The 17,916-nt window shown below is 34.1% G+C and overlaps 3 protein-coding genes across 6 annotated transcripts in view; 1 reads left to right on the forward strand and 2 right to left on the reverse strand.

Moving 5' to 3' along the window:
• LOC129755512 (uncharacterized) overlaps positions 1-15,915 on the reverse strand; it is a 30,378-nt gene extending 14,463 nt beyond the window's left edge. Inside the window, exon 1 of one of the 4 annotated variants that reach the window (XM_055752044.1) lies at positions 15,742-15,883. The gene's annotated coding sequence lies outside the window, so the exon portion shown is untranslated. Of the gene's footprint in view, positions 1-15,741 lie in introns of all 4 variants that reach the window. The other 3 variants (XM_055752045.1, XM_055752042.1, XM_055752043.1) reach the window with 3 other exon arrangements.
• On the forward strand, positions 3,748-5,982 carry LOC129752151 (uncharacterized). The gene has a single exon (XM_055747943.1). The coding sequence runs from the start codon at positions 3,748-3,750 to the stop codon at positions 5,980-5,982; it is 2,235 nt and encodes a 744-aa protein (XP_055603918.1).
• LOC129755513 (uncharacterized) lies at positions 7,130-8,031 on the reverse strand. Its single transcript, XM_055752046.1, has 3 exons — positions 7,740-8,031; positions 7,592-7,668; positions 7,130-7,523 (listed from the first exon to the last, which is right to left on the reverse strand). The coding sequence occupies exons 1-3, from the start codon at positions 7,849-7,851 to the stop codon at positions 7,368-7,370; spliced, it is 345 nt and encodes a 114-aa protein (XP_055608021.1). The 5' UTR covers positions 7,852-8,031; the 3' UTR covers positions 7,130-7,367.
• Positions 15,916-17,916: the final 2,001 nt, after the last annotated feature.

Here is a 17,916-nt window from a genome sequence, read left to right on the forward strand (position 1 = left end):
AAGTTGAGCCAGCTTTCCTGGCTGGGCAAGGGTCAAAACATTCCAAGTTCCAATTCTAGTCCGTGTTTTCATGCTAAAAGTCGTTGCCAAAGTTCCAACTCGGTTATTTCTTCTCTCAGTTTTTGTAACAATACAAGATATCAGGAGCAGTAGGTTGTTAGCCTAAAGTCCCTATCCCGCGATGGGGCTGCCATCTTGGACCTAGCTGGCGGGAGCCGCATTTCATAAGTTCAGCCGCTGTTTGAGCCGCCCCTGATCTGGAGAACAGACGCACGGTTGTTGTTGCACGCCGCCCCTGACCTGGGGAACAGACGCGTGTGGCCATCTTCTCAGTCTGCATGCGACCAAAGCATCCACCGGGGTTGGGTACCCGATCTCCGCTTAGGTTACTCGTACCCCAGCCGGCACCGCGGGGAGGTAGAGATAGGAGTTATGAATAAAAGATGATATGACCACTTTGGGGTCTCGTGTTGCACATTATCCACCGTTTACCAGCCTATTTATTTGGGTGCCTTGAACTTAAACATTCAAATGGTTTTCTATCAGCATCTACAGTAGGTTCTCGATTTTATCACTGTTGATTTTATCAATACTCGCTAAATTCACGCTCGATTTTATCACGGTTATTGTTTCAATTTTATCACGCTTTTCTTTAAATCATTCAGAAATCATTTCCAGGACCATAATTTTCTTTCAAAAGCGTAAAGCGTCTTTGTTTGTGATATTTTTTATGGTTTATGTTGTGGTATATAGGCAGTGATGGCAACTGTTTTTCAGAAATGTCTGGAGGATTTTGAAAAAAATGTCTGAAAAGTCTGGATGGCTAACTTTATAGGTCGTCACCTTTTTTTTTTTGGTCGCCAGATCGCAATATACTCGAAAATAATCAATGACTGGGTCTATGTGAGAACGAAAGCTTGAAGAACCGAAAGCTTTGACTCATTCAGATGTCAAAATAATTTCTGTATTCTGGCTTCACAGTAAATTCTGTGGTGCCGTTATGACCTAATAGATTTCAATAGTTTTTTTTATTAAAACGTTCAGATTATAGAAATTTCTGGACAAATCTGGATAATTTAGAAAAGTCTGGACCAGACAACATGAGGTCTGTATTTCTGGATGACACATAAAAACCTTGAAGATTCCAGAGAAATCTGTAAGGTTGGCAATGCTGTATATAGGTATTCAATAACATGAAATTGCCATTGAACTGCTTACTTTAGCTGTATAGTGTAAACATCGTCATTTGGATTTTAAAAACACTAGTAATAATCGATATAAGTATTTTAACGTTACGCTAATGCTAGTGTTGTTATTTGTGCTTGGTTGGCCGCTCTTAAAAAATAACTTTTTTTGGTTATGAGATCCACAGATGTGGATGAATTAAAGCGTTTAGTCTCTGATTTCTGTGTTTAATTCGTTTATTTGAAAGTGTGGTGTGCGCAATCCTGATTGGACAGCCGTTAGTATTGTCTGAATGGATAATTTTGATAGATCAAAATGAAATTCTTCTAGCTTTGGCTTAAAATGTGTAAAAAGGACTAAGATTTCTGTTGTCTGCATATGAAAAACAAAGGATTATCTGCCCATAAAACGTTTTTGAGAAACACACTTTAAAAGTCCAAGTTTAACAAATTTCTAAATATTTTTCAAAAAAGTTAACTTTACAGTTAATCAAAGTTGTGAAGATTAAAATATTGAAATTTGAAATTTGCAGAAGGAATTTTTCTATGAAATCTTTTTCAAAATTGACATAAGAGATAACGACTGTTAAATTTCTATAAAAACTTAATAATTCGCTTTTTTCAGATGTAGACTATCAAATTGATATTTACAGGTTTTTATTTAAAAAAAAATCTTAAAATTGTCAAAGAGATGAATAATTTGTACTGAAATCGATCCTTTGTGTTTAGAAATCTTTGATAAATACATCTTATGATCAAAATTTACTGATACAAAGCGTTTCCACCACTGAAAATATTATAAATTATTGATTAAAGTCAATAAAAATACTATTCTCCACTTTAATTTTTAGTTTCGCCAAATTCACGGTTTCGCCATATTCTCGGTAAAATTTTTTTCGACCGTGATAAAATCGAAGAACTACTGTATTTCTGAAAAAAAAAAACATTAAAAGAGATAATTTTTTGGCAAAATCTTGAAAATTCAAAATAAAGCATTTAAACTTTTAATCAACTTTTCTCAAGATGGCAAGTATTTTTTTTATGCGAAAAAAGGAATAGAACAATTCAATTGTTTTCTTTAGCCCATTTTGAAATATACGGGTTTCAACGACATTGAAAAAAGGGAATTTAAGATATCTTTTAAAGCAAACATCAAATCGTTTTGCAGGATTAAACAAATTTGTTGAATGAAATATTTTTTTTTTCAAACTCTCTTCTGTTATGTCAGTTATACTAGTTATGATAGTTTTAATTTTTTTCAAATGTGTAGAATTTGATTTTTTGAGATCATTTTTCGTTATATTCATCAAATAAGTATAATGCGGGATCAGTTTTTTTTTAATTCCATGTAGATTTGTTAGTTCATCAGTTATCAATGATTGTTCTCAGTCAAAATTCAACTTCATTTAAAAAAATCATAATCATCATATCACCAAAACTAGAGGTGACAGACAAATCGGACAATAGATAAGATTTCAGAACATTAAAATCTTAAAATAAAACTAAATCAAAGCTCCATAATGCCGTTCCTTGAGTAATCAATAAAATTCTTTAAATATGTTTTTAATATGCCATGATGGTTAATTGAAAAATTATCTCTGAATTATTAATAAACTTATCTTTTCAATTTACATATGTTGTTTGTAGTTTCCAAATAGATTTACTGAATTTTATAGAACGGTTTTTTAGTTTTCCCGATATTCTTCAAGTGAGATTGTTGAATTTTTTTGTAATATTTTTGGTAAGTTTGCCTTTGTATTTAAATCCTGAATTTTTGTGTTTTGAAAAAATAATCTTCTTGGAAGCCTGGGCAAACCAGACGGAAATTCAGAACCAGAATCAAAGAGCACAAAAACGCAGTAGATAACAGCAGGAGCAACGAATCAAGTGTAGCAGCCCACGCGTCAGAACTTAATCATCACATAGATTGGGGAAAGGTTAAGTTCAAAAAATGTGTACGCAAAGCGTCACATTTAAACGCATGGGAATCCATGTATATCACTACATCGGAAAGGCCACTTATGAACGAGGATGACGCTCCAATCATATCACCGCTTTTCAACCTGCTCAAACCAAGTTTTCAACAACCCGACCACCCTTCGACGAATACTATTGGATAGTATGAACATGTATTAGTGTTTTTCCTTCATCTAGTCAGTCGGACATCGTCCTGTAGATGGGCAACATCGAGCCCGAAACCGGTCGACAAAAAAGGTAAATTTAATTCCTTTTTCCGTTAGTAAAAACGTTAAGTGTCGTGTCCTGTAATACGTCGTGTGTTATTTGTGTAGCATAAGTTTTTACGTTTAGCACAACCATTAAAATGAGTGAAATAGAGGCTACAACCTCCCAGTGCTTTCGCCTTTATGGCCGATTGATTATGAAGAAGAAAAAATTGCTATTAGATATCCAATTTTTAACGAAGTGTAGAAGAAGGGGATTGGTCCCAAAATTCATTAATGTTAAAACATCGACACATAACCGTGCCAGTAATAAAGCCACCAAAAGTGCTCAAAAAATTTGGTTGGCGGAAGAAATTAAGTCCAAACACCAAGCATTAGCTATGATAGAAGAGCAGTTGTACGCGCTTCATTTGAAGCTGTTGAAACAAGAAGATTACCACACAGCTTCCGAGTGTATTGTCCTGAAATGCGCGGCAAAGAAAAAGTTGTGTTGGCAGACAGTGCTTAGTGCAATAAACGGCAATCTGTGCAAGCGAGTGATCAGCACAAAACAAAAGCATCGCAAAAAATTAGCGTCGCTCGCACAAGCTCAGCCGGTAAAGAAAAATCAAAGGGCACCTCAGCCCATTGAAAATTTTGTAGTCAATTTGTCTTCGGTTGCTTTGACTGCAAATGAAAACGCCTTGTTAAATAAAGGTTTGAATTTCGCCGTGGCTCCCGAGACCCCTCCGGTTGCTGATATAGTCAACAACATCGAAAGCATTATACAGTTTCGGAATTTTCCTTCCAAATCTGCTTTGCGCCACGATATTGGAAATGTTATTTTGAAAACCGCCCGGACAAAGCCCCGTTCGAAATCTGAAATAGCGGGCCCTGAAAAAGTTATAGCCAAGTTGAAAAAACACGAAGTGATTTTCACGCGAGCGGATAAGGGTAATGCTGTAGTGATTTTGGACAGGCAAGACTACGACAACAAGGTTCAGGACATGATTTCGACGGGCCCGTATGAGGAATGCAGTTACAAAAACGGTAAGCCAAAAGACCCTCTCAATAATATGATCGAGGAAGCAAACAGCACAAGGCAAAAAGTGGCTGACTTAATGGGTGAAATAAAACTCGAAAGAAAATTCCTCGTCCCGAACCCAAAAGTAGCCTCATTGTATTGCCTCCCAAAAATTCATAAGAACCCAATCGCAATGAGGCCCATTTCTTCAAACATCTGCACACCAACCGAAAAAATGGCAGCGTGGTTGGTAGAAGAAATGCGGAAATATCCAGTTAAGCACGGCAAAAGTGTCCTCAACTCGGTTGACCTAGTGGAAAATTTGAAGGATTTCAAAGTGCGTCGAGGAGAGATCTTAGTCTCGTTTGATGTCTCCGCACTTTTTCCCAGCGTCCCTATTTCTGACGCCTTACGCAGCCTTCGCAGACACCTGGAGCGACGCCGCGCACCCCCAAACCAAATAGCAGTGTACGTCACCATAGCCGAGGTTTGTATGAATCAAAATTACTTCTTGTTTCGGGGTAAATTCTACAAGCAAACCTTCGGCCTCAGCATGGGAAGTAAATTATCCCCCCTACTGGCTGAACTCTTCATGAGTGACTTCGAAACAGATCTCGAAAAACGGGAGAAACTTTTCCCTCGTGTTTGGTGGCGTTATGTTGATGATATCTTCGCCACCGTAAAGGAACGGTATCTCCCGCAAACGCTTGAGGTTTTGAACAACCAGCATAGTTCGATTAAATTTACCGTCGAAAAAGAAGTTGATGGGAAACTTCCATTCCTCGACCTGTTAATTTCTAGAAAAGAAGATAACACGGTGAAATTCGGAATTTATCGTAAACCCACGTCAACAGATCGCTATATTACGGTTGATTCAAACCATTTTGGAGCGCAAAAGCAAGCTGCCTTTCATTCGATGGCCCACCGTCTGTACAACATACCGATGGAGAGCCATGAATTCGAACTAGAAAAGCAAAAAATCTTGCAGGCTGGTGAATTAAACGGATACGATCAAGAATTCGTCAGCAAAATCCTCCGAAAACACGAAAGAAAAAAGCTCCGTAGCAACGCAACCACATTCAAACCAGAAAGAGATGAATCCCAAAGAGTCAGCCTGCCGTACCACCCACCATTGACAAATAGTATCTGTAAGATTCTCTCTAAACATGGTCTGAAAGTGGCTTACAAAAGTTCAAACACTTTGAAAGATCGACTGGTTGCTCTAAAAGACAAAGTGCCACCGGAAGAGAGATCTGGAATTTATGAGATTCCATGTCAAAACTGCCCGGCCGTCTATATTGGGCAAACCAGACGGAAATTCAGAACCAGAATCAAAGAGCACAAAAACGCAGTAGATAACAGCAGGAGCAACGAATCAAGTGTAGCAGCCCACGCGTCAGAACTTAATCATCACATAGATTGGGGAAAGGTTAAGTTCAAAAAATGTGTACGCAAAGCGTCACATTTAAACGCATGGGAATCCATGTATATCACTACATCGGAAAGGCCACTTATGAACGAGGATGACGCTCCAATCATATCACCGCTTTTCAACCTGCTCAAACCAAGTTTTCAACAACCCGACCACCCTTCGACGAATACTATTGGATAGTATGAACATGTATTAGTGTTTTTCCTTCATCTAGTCAGTCGGACATCGTCCTGTAGATGGGCAACATCGAGCCCGAAACCGGTCGACAAAAAAGGTAAATTTAATTCCTTTTTCCGTTAGTAAAAACGTTAAGTGTCGTGTCCTGTAATAAGTCGTGTGTTATTTGTGAACAACATGATTTCTTCATTTTGTCCTAGGTTGCAAGTTTTTCGAAGACAATGCCAAAATATACAGAGGTTAAAATTTTAAACTAAAAAACTAGCTCAAAAAAAATTTTTCCCGGGATTTTAAGCCCAATGGGTTTATTCATTTCAATCAAAAAAAAAATAAATAAAAATATTTCACTGTTTTAATAATTTTAAATCATCTTTTTTGAATCGATTAAATTTTTTTCAAATATTTTTTTCAAAATTTGAAAAATGATTTGTAGTAGCAGCTGTAAAGCTTAGTTTTAATTGGCATTGAAGCAAATTAAATTAGTATATGCTTCGTGCTTTCACTATAAAGCGACTGTTTAGGTTGATTTTTTAGAGGATTTTACCGGCTTTCAAACTCGAATTTTTTAATTTTAATCGACTGTTTTTTACTACGGCGTTTTTACTTTAAAAATAATCCGAGAATGATAGTCCTTTAAAATTCTTAAAAAGGCAAATGTTTTTAGAAATCAATTTGCTTATTTGTTGTGCATTTTTGGTATTGTTATTACTTAAAATTTCGAAACCAGTATATTCGTGGCAAGCGAAAAACGAAAGTTGATCCGCAACACCTGACAAGTGAAAGAGAGAAGTGACCCGTGAGAAGGGAGACTGAGTTGTGAAACGTGTAAAGTTTCAAAGTATAACAATAGAGATTAATTTTTTTTTGTATTTTCTTGAGCCGAAGATCTCATAAATACTTTGCTTGGATTTTAAATGATCTCCATTGATTCAGCTTTGGATTGGTCACGTATAGATATTTGAGGAAACTTCGCGTCTCTTCTGGATCGAGCACTCGTACATTCCATAATTATTTTTCCAACGAAACTATAAACAACTATTCATATAAAGCTACCTGATGCTATTCGCACTCCAGTTAAGACTCGTCATTGGAAGTGAAATTGGCAGAACAATGTTATGATAGACAGAAAAAATATCATCTACACAAAGTTCATTGATTTCTAATATTAGTTTATTTTCATTGGTTTCTAGATATCTTCACATTTACATTCAGTCAGTTGTCATTCAGAAACGACTATTCACTATCTTAGATTATTGAAAAATAAATCGAAGAAGTGGGCTCAACATAAAAAATAACTTTGCTGCTGGGACTTTCAGATGCGCGCAACATCACCAATTGCAAGTATTTAGAACAGACCACTAGTTGTCATTTGTCGACGTTGGAATTCATCACAGCTCCTTCTTCTTCACCACTTTTTCGTCATAATGTTCGACATCCACCCGCACCACGTAGAGAAGAATCACGGCCAGGCAGATTAGCACGAAAATAGCACCCAGCTGTACCCAGCTGAATATTTTAACAGCCTTTACTAGGGAGGGTCGTTTCTGCAAAGGAACCGGAAATAATTCGGTTAGACACTGCACTATTAGATTTGAGGAACATGTTGGCTTACCGTAATAATTCCAACTATCAGTGCTCCCACGGAAATTAGATTAGCTAAACAAGTGCCAAGTATGATGACATTGGTGCCTGTAAATGGAAGAAAAACATTCATTGATTTACACTCAACGAGAATTTCGGCAAAACACAGAAACACTTACTGGTAGGTAGGTTCGCAATTGGGAAAATTTTGGCCGCAATCGTAACAAAAGTTCCAAACAGGCAAATTGCGAAACTGTACAGAAACACCCGATGGACCCGATTGGAAGGCATATTTTGTGAAGTTTTTGGCTGCCAATTTCACTGATTTTTTCGCAGAAGCACCAAAACAAACCGCAAACCAAAATGTGACAGATTTCACGAAAACAACATCACGACTAGCACGGTGTCAATTTTTTCGTTCAAACGTTGGCAACGCTGGGTGTCAGAAAGATGCGTGAAAAACACGAAACTGTAGCGTAATTTTCGTTGTAAACAGTAGGGGAGCTCAACAGTTGTTTTCCTCAATAATGGTAGGAAAGTGTAGGAAAAATCGTGTGCTACAAACATGCGCAGTTGATCGCTTTGAATGAAAGCACACTTGAATTCAAAGATATTCACTGGAATGGAATTGTAAACTGTTGTAAATTTAACGTTCATCAAAACGTGTTGCAAAAATCCTGATTGATCTGAAAACATTAAACCTGCTTATAAAGCGAATTAAGGACATTGCACAATTTGCGGTTAATAACCCAAGCAACCAAAAGTCTCATAAAACAGGTACAAAAACGCTTACTCAGCCCCATCATTGATATGAAGTACGTTGAAGTGCAGCTCAAAATTTAAGTTCTTATTGATACTTTCAGTTCCAAAACAAGTTTTATGACCTTCTATTCAGCTTCCAGCGGCCTCTTAATTCAGCTTACAAAAAATCGCAAAATGAGCAAAAAAATTTCTCTTCTCTTCTCTTTTCTAGATGTTGTTCTATCTGAAACTAAAACTCGAAGAGGTGATTTGATTTTGAAAGCACATCAATGCAGTTTTTGTGACTTATCAAATACCGTTTGAGCACTTTTGTGCCCTTTATGTAACTTAAGTCCCGTATAACGTACGTATAGATCACTTTTGCAGCTTTCAAGTTCGTTATTGAGCACATATAGTTCACTAATGGGAATTAGGCAAAACAAGTCACATACAACGTACATATTAATCACTTTTGCAACTTTAAAATTCATTAATGAGTACATAAAGTTCACTAAATGGAATTGGGCAGTTGATTCTCTTTGTCAGCCAATATGTAACTTTCAATGCCTTCATTCAAGTAAATATGTGACTTTTGATTGCTTGGGAAGCTAATAGACTGTGTCGATTTCGGGTCATTTTCAAATTTTTCAAACACTGGAGCCTTCATTTTGGTTCAAAATTCATCCATGTCACAGAATTTTTTAAGTAACGGTTAAATTTTAAATTTAAGGTTTGTATGAGAAAATTTAATATTATGTTCTGAAAAATCAATATAACTTTTGTTTCTTCTGTCGAACCTAGCCTACTAATGGTTTTGTGTCAATTTAAAAATTTATTAAAGGAAATTTTAAGCTCATTCGAAAACAATCAATTCAGTTGACATCACTTCTCGAAAGCGATGTCTTTTAACCAAAAAAATGCATGAAAAGTAGTTATGCAATAGCTCGCTAAGCATCAGCAGTGATGTCTTCGATAAGGTTAGATAGATTCTTTATAAGAGTCTAGCAACACTGCTCCAATTTTCAGAAATATTGTTTCAACGAGAAAATGATCGACTTCAGAGTCTTGAAATGCGTTGATTTAATGTTTAAAATTAAATTCTCTATTTATTGCAAGAAAAAAAATTAGGGTTACCAGAAATATTTAATCATTAGACAGTTTTGAAAAAATTTAACTAAAATCAGATTCAATTACCTTTTTTCCTTTACATTTTAATATAGAACAAAATAACAGCTTACAGTTAATTGTACAGACACCATTTTGAATTAAATTTCCAGGCATTTCCATTCATGCAGCTCGTTGGGCTCGAACAAATCCATGGCTTTTTCGTTCATTTGTTCGTTTCCAAATTCGAAAAACGTTGCAATTCAACCGTCTCTAGTGGATAGGGATATAAAAAGGAATCGGGACGAAATAAACCAAGATAGATTAAACTGCAGAAGCTAACAATCAACAAAAAAATATTTTTGCTTTCAGGACCACAGAATTTACTTTTAAGTTAGGGTTACATTTACGAGTTTCTCAATTAATAATCTACTGTCCCAAATTGACCCACTCGGGGTTTTAACCAAAAGAATGGTTTAAAAATTGATAGTACAAGTCTCTTATTCTTAGATTTAGTTTATTTGAAGTTCACTAAATACACCATCAATAGAAAACTGTAAGCCATTTGACAGAAATATAACGAAAATGGTCCAAAAACAGTCCTGATTCACCATTATTTTATGGTTTACATAATAAACAATGTTTTTACTCAATTTTAATGGTTGGTTTTGTTTGCAACTTATGTAAATTAACACAAGCAATTTATTAAAAACGAAATTTTCTAGAGCGCTCTAGTGTTTCAGTTATACACTTTAGTGTAAAGGAGCAAAAATTGTTTTGATTCGCACTACACAACGTGAAAAATACTTCTCATGTTCTAAACATAGAAAGCAATAGCCTTCACTCTAATTTCACTCCGATAAGTTATCATTCTTTTTAGCAGGCCCTAGCCCAATAACAAAAATTTCTTTCTCGCTGTCACATTCGTTGCCACAATTTTTGACTCTCCATTGCAAAAAAAAAGTCAAAAATCTGCGCCAAAAAATACTTTTAAATAACTGTTTTTTTTTAAATTTTGTTTGATTGTTGATAAAATTTCTGTGCTCTCAAAATTTCACATAACATTTTTTTTTAATGAAAAATTTATCAATAACCTTAGAAGTGTTTTCAAATTCGAAAACTACTTTTAACTGTGATATTTTTTTAACATTATTGACCACCTTCTCATTAATTTGAATTCCGATTCTTCGTATTAAAATGTTCAATCGATTAAGTTTCTTTTTCCTGTTTAAAAAGGTTTTTTATTGTCTTTTTTAATTCAAATGATAAAATCAGAAATAATTTGAATCAAATACTAAAAATCTGTATATTTTTAACACAGAATTTGTTCCAAAGAATAATAATAAAAAAAACGGGACTCTTTTATTACATCATTACTGGTGACAACCATCACTACTGCTCTTTTGGATTTTTTTTGCTTGTAAAAACAACTGCCAAACGTAGCCATAGATGCCAGGTGGTTTTATAAAAAAGAAAAGAATTATGATGGGGTTTAACTTTTTTATTACAGATTTGATCGATGATTTCATCATTTATCTACAAACTCGATAATGATTGAGATGATTTGTTGAAAATCAGGACAATTCAGAACATTTTTTATGACCTTTTTTTAAAATCAGTACGTAAACGTACAAGAAATGTTTGTTAAGCCTTTTCCACACTCGACAACTTGAACTGCGATTTTGGTTGGTAAGACTTGTTTATCTATACATTTTGGTTTCTGAACGTCTCCCATACTTATCGGGAGACTTGAGGCATGCATCTCTTCGGCTAGGTCAAAATGTAAACATAAATAACAAGTCTCAGCAACCGAAATCGTACTTCAAGTTACTGAGTGTGGACGAGGATTTAGATCTCAGATTTTTCCTCAACACAATATATTTTTCCCGAGAAGAGAATTCTTTTTTTCAGTGGATGTGAATGTTCTCGCTCACTCTTATGTGTTGACAATCTCACTATTGTCTACAGTGTGATTTATCTCTCCTCGCACAACTTTAAGGGAAACGACAAGAAACTTGCACAATCTTTAGGCAATACATGGCTGCAGGGTTGCCAAAAAATTGTTTATCAAAATTCAGGGACATGAGAAAAAATATAAGATTCCAGATAAGTTAAGCTTCTAAAATAAGGTTGCCAGAGTTTTCAGCACGTATCCGGGCCGGACAAACCGGTCATTTTTTTTTTATTTTAAACCTGGCGAAATCCAAGCAAATTTTTCATTTAAAACTCATAGATAGATTTTGAACCGTTTATTAGGCTTCCAAAAAACCTTTCATAATTATTTTTATAAAACTTGCTCAAAAAATTTCGTTTTGGAACAACAATTATTTAATTAGGTTTTTTTTTACTCTAGCAGTATCTTGCATATTCAGGCGTATGAAGTCGCTCAAATTTTGTTGAAGTTTTTGAAGCTGATAAATAATTTTTTTTTAAATAATGGTTGTTCTTAAAATAGCTTTAATAACAGATTTAGATTTCGGGTACAACATTTTTGTGTACAGACCCCGTTCATTTTTGGCAACATTCGATTTTGGCAACATCCGATTTTGGCACATGTGTCAAAATCGAACGGTTTTTAGAAACAACATCACCTTTTAGTTTTCGTTATATCAGAACTGGAGTGTCCATTTCCCGGCCATTTTAGCGTTCCCGGGAATCGGGAAATCTAACGATTCTTTTCCCGGGAATTTCGGGATCCCGGGAAAAATTGAAATTGAAAATTTTAACATGAAGATCTTAACCCTCTACTGCGTGCGAGCAAGGTTGCGGAAATCACAGAAAAATATAGAATTGCACAGAATTTTGAGCCAATTTTCGTCACAGAATCTGTGTCACAGAGCACAGAACTCTAGGAATATTTACAGATTTTACAGGATTTTAAAATCATGGACCTATTTAAATTTTTATATCAATAGAAATTTTTGATGATTATCTCTGAATGGGAAAAATATGATAAAATTGTTAATATTAATTGATTTTTCTTAAGTAAAATGTAAAAAGACGTAATTTGACATGATTTATGAATGAAATTGACGGCAAAAGCATCACAGAAAACCGCTACAGAAGTTTTAGATAAAATCACAGAAAGTCAGATTTTTTTTTCGTCAAAACACAGCAGTTTTTTTCGGCAACCTTGTGTACGAGTCTTTATCAATATGGTATTTTATAAATCTAAGGTATTGCAAACCATTTTAAACTTTTTTTAATGCATCAAAAATTCAATAAGCAACCCGAAGATCCAAAAACAAAGTACTTTAACCAACAAAATGGTCTGATTCTAGCTGCAATAAATTGAAATAAATGTGAGAGATTTCTCACTATCGATAGAAATTTGTTAGCTAGACTTCAGGTTATTCATACTGTTTATACAAAAGCCCCTCGACCCATTCATCAAATCTGTCAGCTACTACACCGCACTACACCAGCTCACTAAGGTGAGCTACTATTCAACGGACCCGAAGAGCGAACCCGATGATGGTACACTAGCAGCAGTAGTAGCCGACAGTACCCGACGATTTTGGCGCGATCACCCGAAGCAGTTGATCCTCGGCCGCGATCGTCTAACCATCGTTCGGCATCGACCATTGTTTCTTGCGTAGAATTTAAGTTAGAAGAATATAGAGTACAATAAATTAAGTGGTGTTATTATTGAATTTAATAAAATTGTTTTTTCCTAACTTAAATACGCGAGTGTGATTCCGTGTGGTCTCAGGATTCTGAAAAGGCCAAATTTACCCCGAAATTCCGGAATTTTCAAACCATTTTGGACGGTAGGATTTAACGTTACCAACCATAGATCCTATGGTAGGATCTATTCGCCAACAAACACATCCCAAGGTACCTTCAGCAAAAAGAACCTGGTCGGTTCTCCATCACATACAATATCGTAAATTTTAAGATATCTATTCATTTGTTTTACAATATGTCATTTCTTTACTGATGATTTTTCTACTTTCAACATCCGAAACGGAAAATCTAAATGATGAGTGTTGCAAAATAGAACATTCAGATTCTTTCCGTAGCGTTTCACTATTGGTTGGTTTAATAGATATTTTGTCGTTTTTTAATTAAACTAAACACTAAGTTTTCGACAGGAAAAACATTTTTTTTATCAAATTCAATGAACAAATGAGAAACATAATATTTAAGATTAAGCCATCTAGGTAGAACTATCATTTTCCTTGCTCAATCTGATTCATTTGTCCAATTTTGATGGTGTAAATTTTTAGTAATTTAGCTAATTTTATTGGTTTCGGGAATTCCCGGGATTTTCTATTCCCGGGAATTCCCGACCGGGAAATCCCGGGTAGGACACTCTAATCAAAACCAATTTAATTTAGACATACACCATTAATACGTTTTTATGTTCTGAAATGGTGATTAAATGCAACAATAAAAAGTTTTTTAAAAAAATTATAAATTACTATATATTACTATTACTTATACATTACTATATATTTAAATTATAAATTACAAAAAGATGAAAAATTTACAAAACAAATTCAAACAAAAGACTGAATATGACAAAAAACATAAAAAAATTGATGAAGAATGACACTTACTGCAAAAATGACAAATAAAAACAAACATTATAAACAAAATAAGAAAAGGGCAAAATGCGTCAAAAAATTTGAAATGACTCTAAATGGTCGGAGATTGACTAAAATAACATGTAAAAAAAAAGTTAATCTTTAAAAATAACTGAGAAAAAAAACCGTTCGATTTTGGCAACATTCGATTTTGGCATCACAAAATGTACGGGCGTGTTCCTATAATCGAACGAGGTCTGTAGTTCAAAGTTTATATTTACGACAGAGTTGACAGACTGGTATTGGATAATCTAGCTGGTGTATTTGATTTCGATGTTTACTTTTGAATCTGCAGTTTTCTTCCTCTAGGTTTTTCCGAATCATTTCCCCACTGCCTTCAAACAGTATTGAATGTCAGAAATCGAAATCTATTGGTTCGAATCGGTACGGTTTTGGTTGGAATTCGGTCAGTTTTTCTGAGCCGAGTTAAAACTAATTGAAAACAATACGATCAGTTTTGGTTTTCAATCACAGCAATCTGGTTTCTTCATAATGTGCTGTCATTTGTGAACCGAAAGCCGAAAGAGGACGAAGAACGGGCCTTCGCATTGAACCTCTACTGGTAAGTTTGTAGTTATATTTTCGATTAAAACTTATCAATAATATGTTATTTACATTCTAGAGAGTGCCATAATCGCATTTAACACCTTTACAACATTCGATGCAATACCATCCAAGAGAAGTTCTTTAAAGTACAGAACCTCCTGCATCATCGTCGTCGCATAGAGACCGGAGTCAACTGAGTTGGCCGGAAAAGCTTCATTTTTGTCGATAAATTTATCAAAAAGAATCCGCAGAAGAATATAAATTGAATCAATTTAATTTCCTAACAACTATAATTCCCGAAAATTGCTATGAAAATACATAAAACAAGGAAAAAAAAACTACAAAACTATCACGGCAGAGCGTTTGGATCCAGATCAGTTTTTGTCCGATTTTGATCGGAAAACTGGCCGATTTCGGTTGGAAAACTGTCCGAATTTGATCAGAGAACGAACTGATTGTTTTGACAGCTCACTCGCCAAAACTTATCGTCGTCAGGAAAGTTGTGTCATCAGCGCACTAAATTGGTCCGAATTCGGTTGGTTATCTTCGCGAAACTGAGTCCAAAGCAATCGAAAGAATCCCTTTAATTCAACCACGGTAGCTTCGCGGAACTTACATGAACAGAGATTCCTTGCAAAAAAAAATATTTTTGTTAAAAACACTTTGAACTGAATCTCAAAAAATTCACTAGAAGTCTTCAGATGAAAAATCTTATGTCCAAATGACATTTGATAAATTTTGATAAATTCATAAATAATTGTAATTGTTTTATCTGGTTCAACAAAATGCAGTCATCAACAATCTTTCATGTTCTTCTCACTGTACCCAGCTGATTGAACTGAACTGCATCAATCACATTTGTTTTGTTTGCATTCCTAACAGTCCACGCGATTTTGCACAGTTGTTAACCGGCCGCAGAAACACATAAACGATTCTACCACAACACCATCACTCACACTTCCAGCAAGGGGAAACTGATTCACTACCACGCGTTTGCCGAGTTCACGTTCTAAAAATAAAAAATGAACCATATCCCCAACAGGCAGGCGACTGGCTGTCGTCATTTTTTCCTGCTCATTCGATCATCATTCAACGGGATTATCTTTTTGATAATTCAAACCGACTGAACCGAAAATGGTTTAATTCAAATGAAAAATTTAAAAGTACTACGTTAAAAGATAAGATTGAAACCAAAACTTACCAATTTGAAAGTGGATTTCCAACCGAAAACGACGGAACACTTGTCAAAGAAACAAAACTAACGACTTTGGCTCAGACATTTTGCTTGATTCATCCACGTTTCGTGCGAAGCCGTAGGCGAAGATGGTAGAAAACGGAGACTGGAGGCTTTGGATGTGCGATCAATTTTGTTCGTTTTTCCATTTTAATCGTTTATCTTTTACTTTTAGTCGCTTCAGAGTTCGTAGCTCATTTCTTGATGAGGAGTACAAAGAGAAGACGAAAATCACTCAGTGGATTCCAGAATTAAAAAAAAAAAAAACAACAACGCCCTGCTCGAGCGTTGTGATCTCTCGATTCCACTTTCTACCATCGCAAATTTTGGTGTCGTTGTTTTGGCGTTGGCTGATATAATTAAGGGAATTAAGTCTCATATGCGTGAGTGAACTTGTTGATCGTGAATCGAGAAGAGAGAAGGTTAGGAGAGAACAATCATTCGGTGCTAATAAAATTGCTCACATATCTTGAAATATGAGCAATTGAATCGAAACTGATGATTTTTCAAAAAAAAAAAAATTAGGAAAAACATCTCAATCACCCTTTCAAATTAAAAACAAACACATCAATTCTAGCAGACTATGTTATTTTTGTCTGTAAATTTATTTTTTAATTTATCATTCTGTGTCTTGTTTGATTCATTCTTGAGTCATTTTTGTGCAATCTTTGTAATATTTTTGTGTCATTGTTGTGCAATTTTTGTGTTATTTTTTGTAGTTTTTGTGTAATGTTTGTATAATTTTGATGTTATTTTTGTGTAGTTTTTTTTTTGTAAATTTTATGTTATTCTCGGTAATTTTAGTGTCATTATTGTGTTATTTTTCTGTCATTTTTGTGTCTTTTTTGAGTCACTTTTGCGTAATTTTTTGTCTTTTTGTGCCATTTGTGTGCCATTTTCATTTGATTTTTGTGTCATTTTCGTGTAATTTTTTGTCCTTTTGTGCCATTATTTGATTTTTTGTCATTTCTTTTAAATTTGTGTTATTTTTGTGCTCATACAAAGCCATGGCAAGTGATCACATGCGTTGGCAAACTGGCGAAAAAACCCACCTACATAGATACATACATTATTATGTTATTTTTTAGCTAATTTTGTGTTATTTTTGAGTCATTTTGGGTGATTTTTGAGCCATTCTTGTATAATTTTTGGTCATTTTTGTGTAATTTTAGTGATATTTTTATGTATTTTTTATGAAGTTTTTGTGATATTTTTGTATCAATTTTGAGTCATTTTTGTGTAATTTTTGTATTATTTTTATGCTATTTTTGTGCAATTTTTGTTTGTTATTCTTGTGCAATTTTTGTACCATTTTTTCAATTTTGTGTTATTTTTATGAATGAAATTTTTGTACAATTTTTTTGTCAATTTTGTGTAATTTAAAAGAAGCTTTTGTGAAATTTTAAATTATTGTTGTGTAATTATTGTGTAGTTTTAGCGTTATTTTTGTGTTTTATTGGTGTAATTTTGGTATGTTTTTGTGTCAATTTGTGCCATTTTTTGAAAATTTGATGTTGTTTTGTTTAATTTTTGTATAATTTTCGTGTATTTTTGTGTCGTTTCCGTGACAATAACTCAAAAAATTTTGTGTCATTTTTCAGTTTTTTTAAGTAGATTTTTTATGTTTGTGTTATTTTTTATGTTTTTGTTATTTTTGTGCAATTTTTGTGTAATTTTTGTGTAATTTTTGTGTCATTTTTGTGACATTTATGTGTTATTTTTGTGTATTTTTTGTATCAGTTTTGAGTCATTTTTTCATTTTTGTATTATTTTTAAGTCATTTCTTTCAAACTAATATATAATTCTGTGTCATTTTTGTGTCATTATTGTTATATTTTCTACTTATTTTTATGTCAATAATTTTAAATTTTGAGCCTTTTTATGTAATTTTGTGTCTTTTTTGTCATTTTTGTGTCATGTTTGTACCATTTTTATATCATTTTTGAGTCATTTCTTTTTTTTTGTGTTATTTTTGTGCATTTTTTTGGTCATTTTTGTGCAATTTTCATTAAATTTTTGTGTCTTTTTGATGTGATTTTTGAAATCTTTGTCATTTTAGTCATAATTGTGTTATTTTTGTATCATTATTGTGTCATTTTTTAGTAATTTTTGTGTTAGTTTTCTGTCATTACAATGTAATGT

The sequence above is a fragment of the Uranotaenia lowii genome, chromosome 3 (genome assembly GCF_029784155.1).
Source record: "Uranotaenia lowii strain MFRU-FL chromosome 3, ASM2978415v1, whole genome shotgun sequence".
Taxonomy (NCBI): domain Eukaryota; kingdom Metazoa; phylum Arthropoda; class Insecta; order Diptera; family Culicidae; genus Uranotaenia; species Uranotaenia lowii.

Coding starts and splice junctions, on each gene's coding strand:
- LOC129755513 (XM_055752046.1), bottom strand. CDS start 7,851: ATGCCTTCCAATCGGGTCCATCGGGTGTTTCTGTACAGTTTCGCAATT. Junction 7,669..7,739: donor AATTGCGAACCTACCTACCA/GTAAGTGTTTCT, acceptor TTCCATTTACAG/GCACCAATGTCATCATACTT. Junction 7,524..7,591: donor TGATAGTTGGAATTATTACG/GTAAGCCAACAT, acceptor GTTCCTTTGCAG/AAACGACCCTCCCTAGTAAA.
- LOC129752151 (XM_055747943.1), top strand. CDS start 3,748: ATGATAGAAGAGCAGTTGTACGCGCTTCATTTGAAGCTGTTGAAACAA.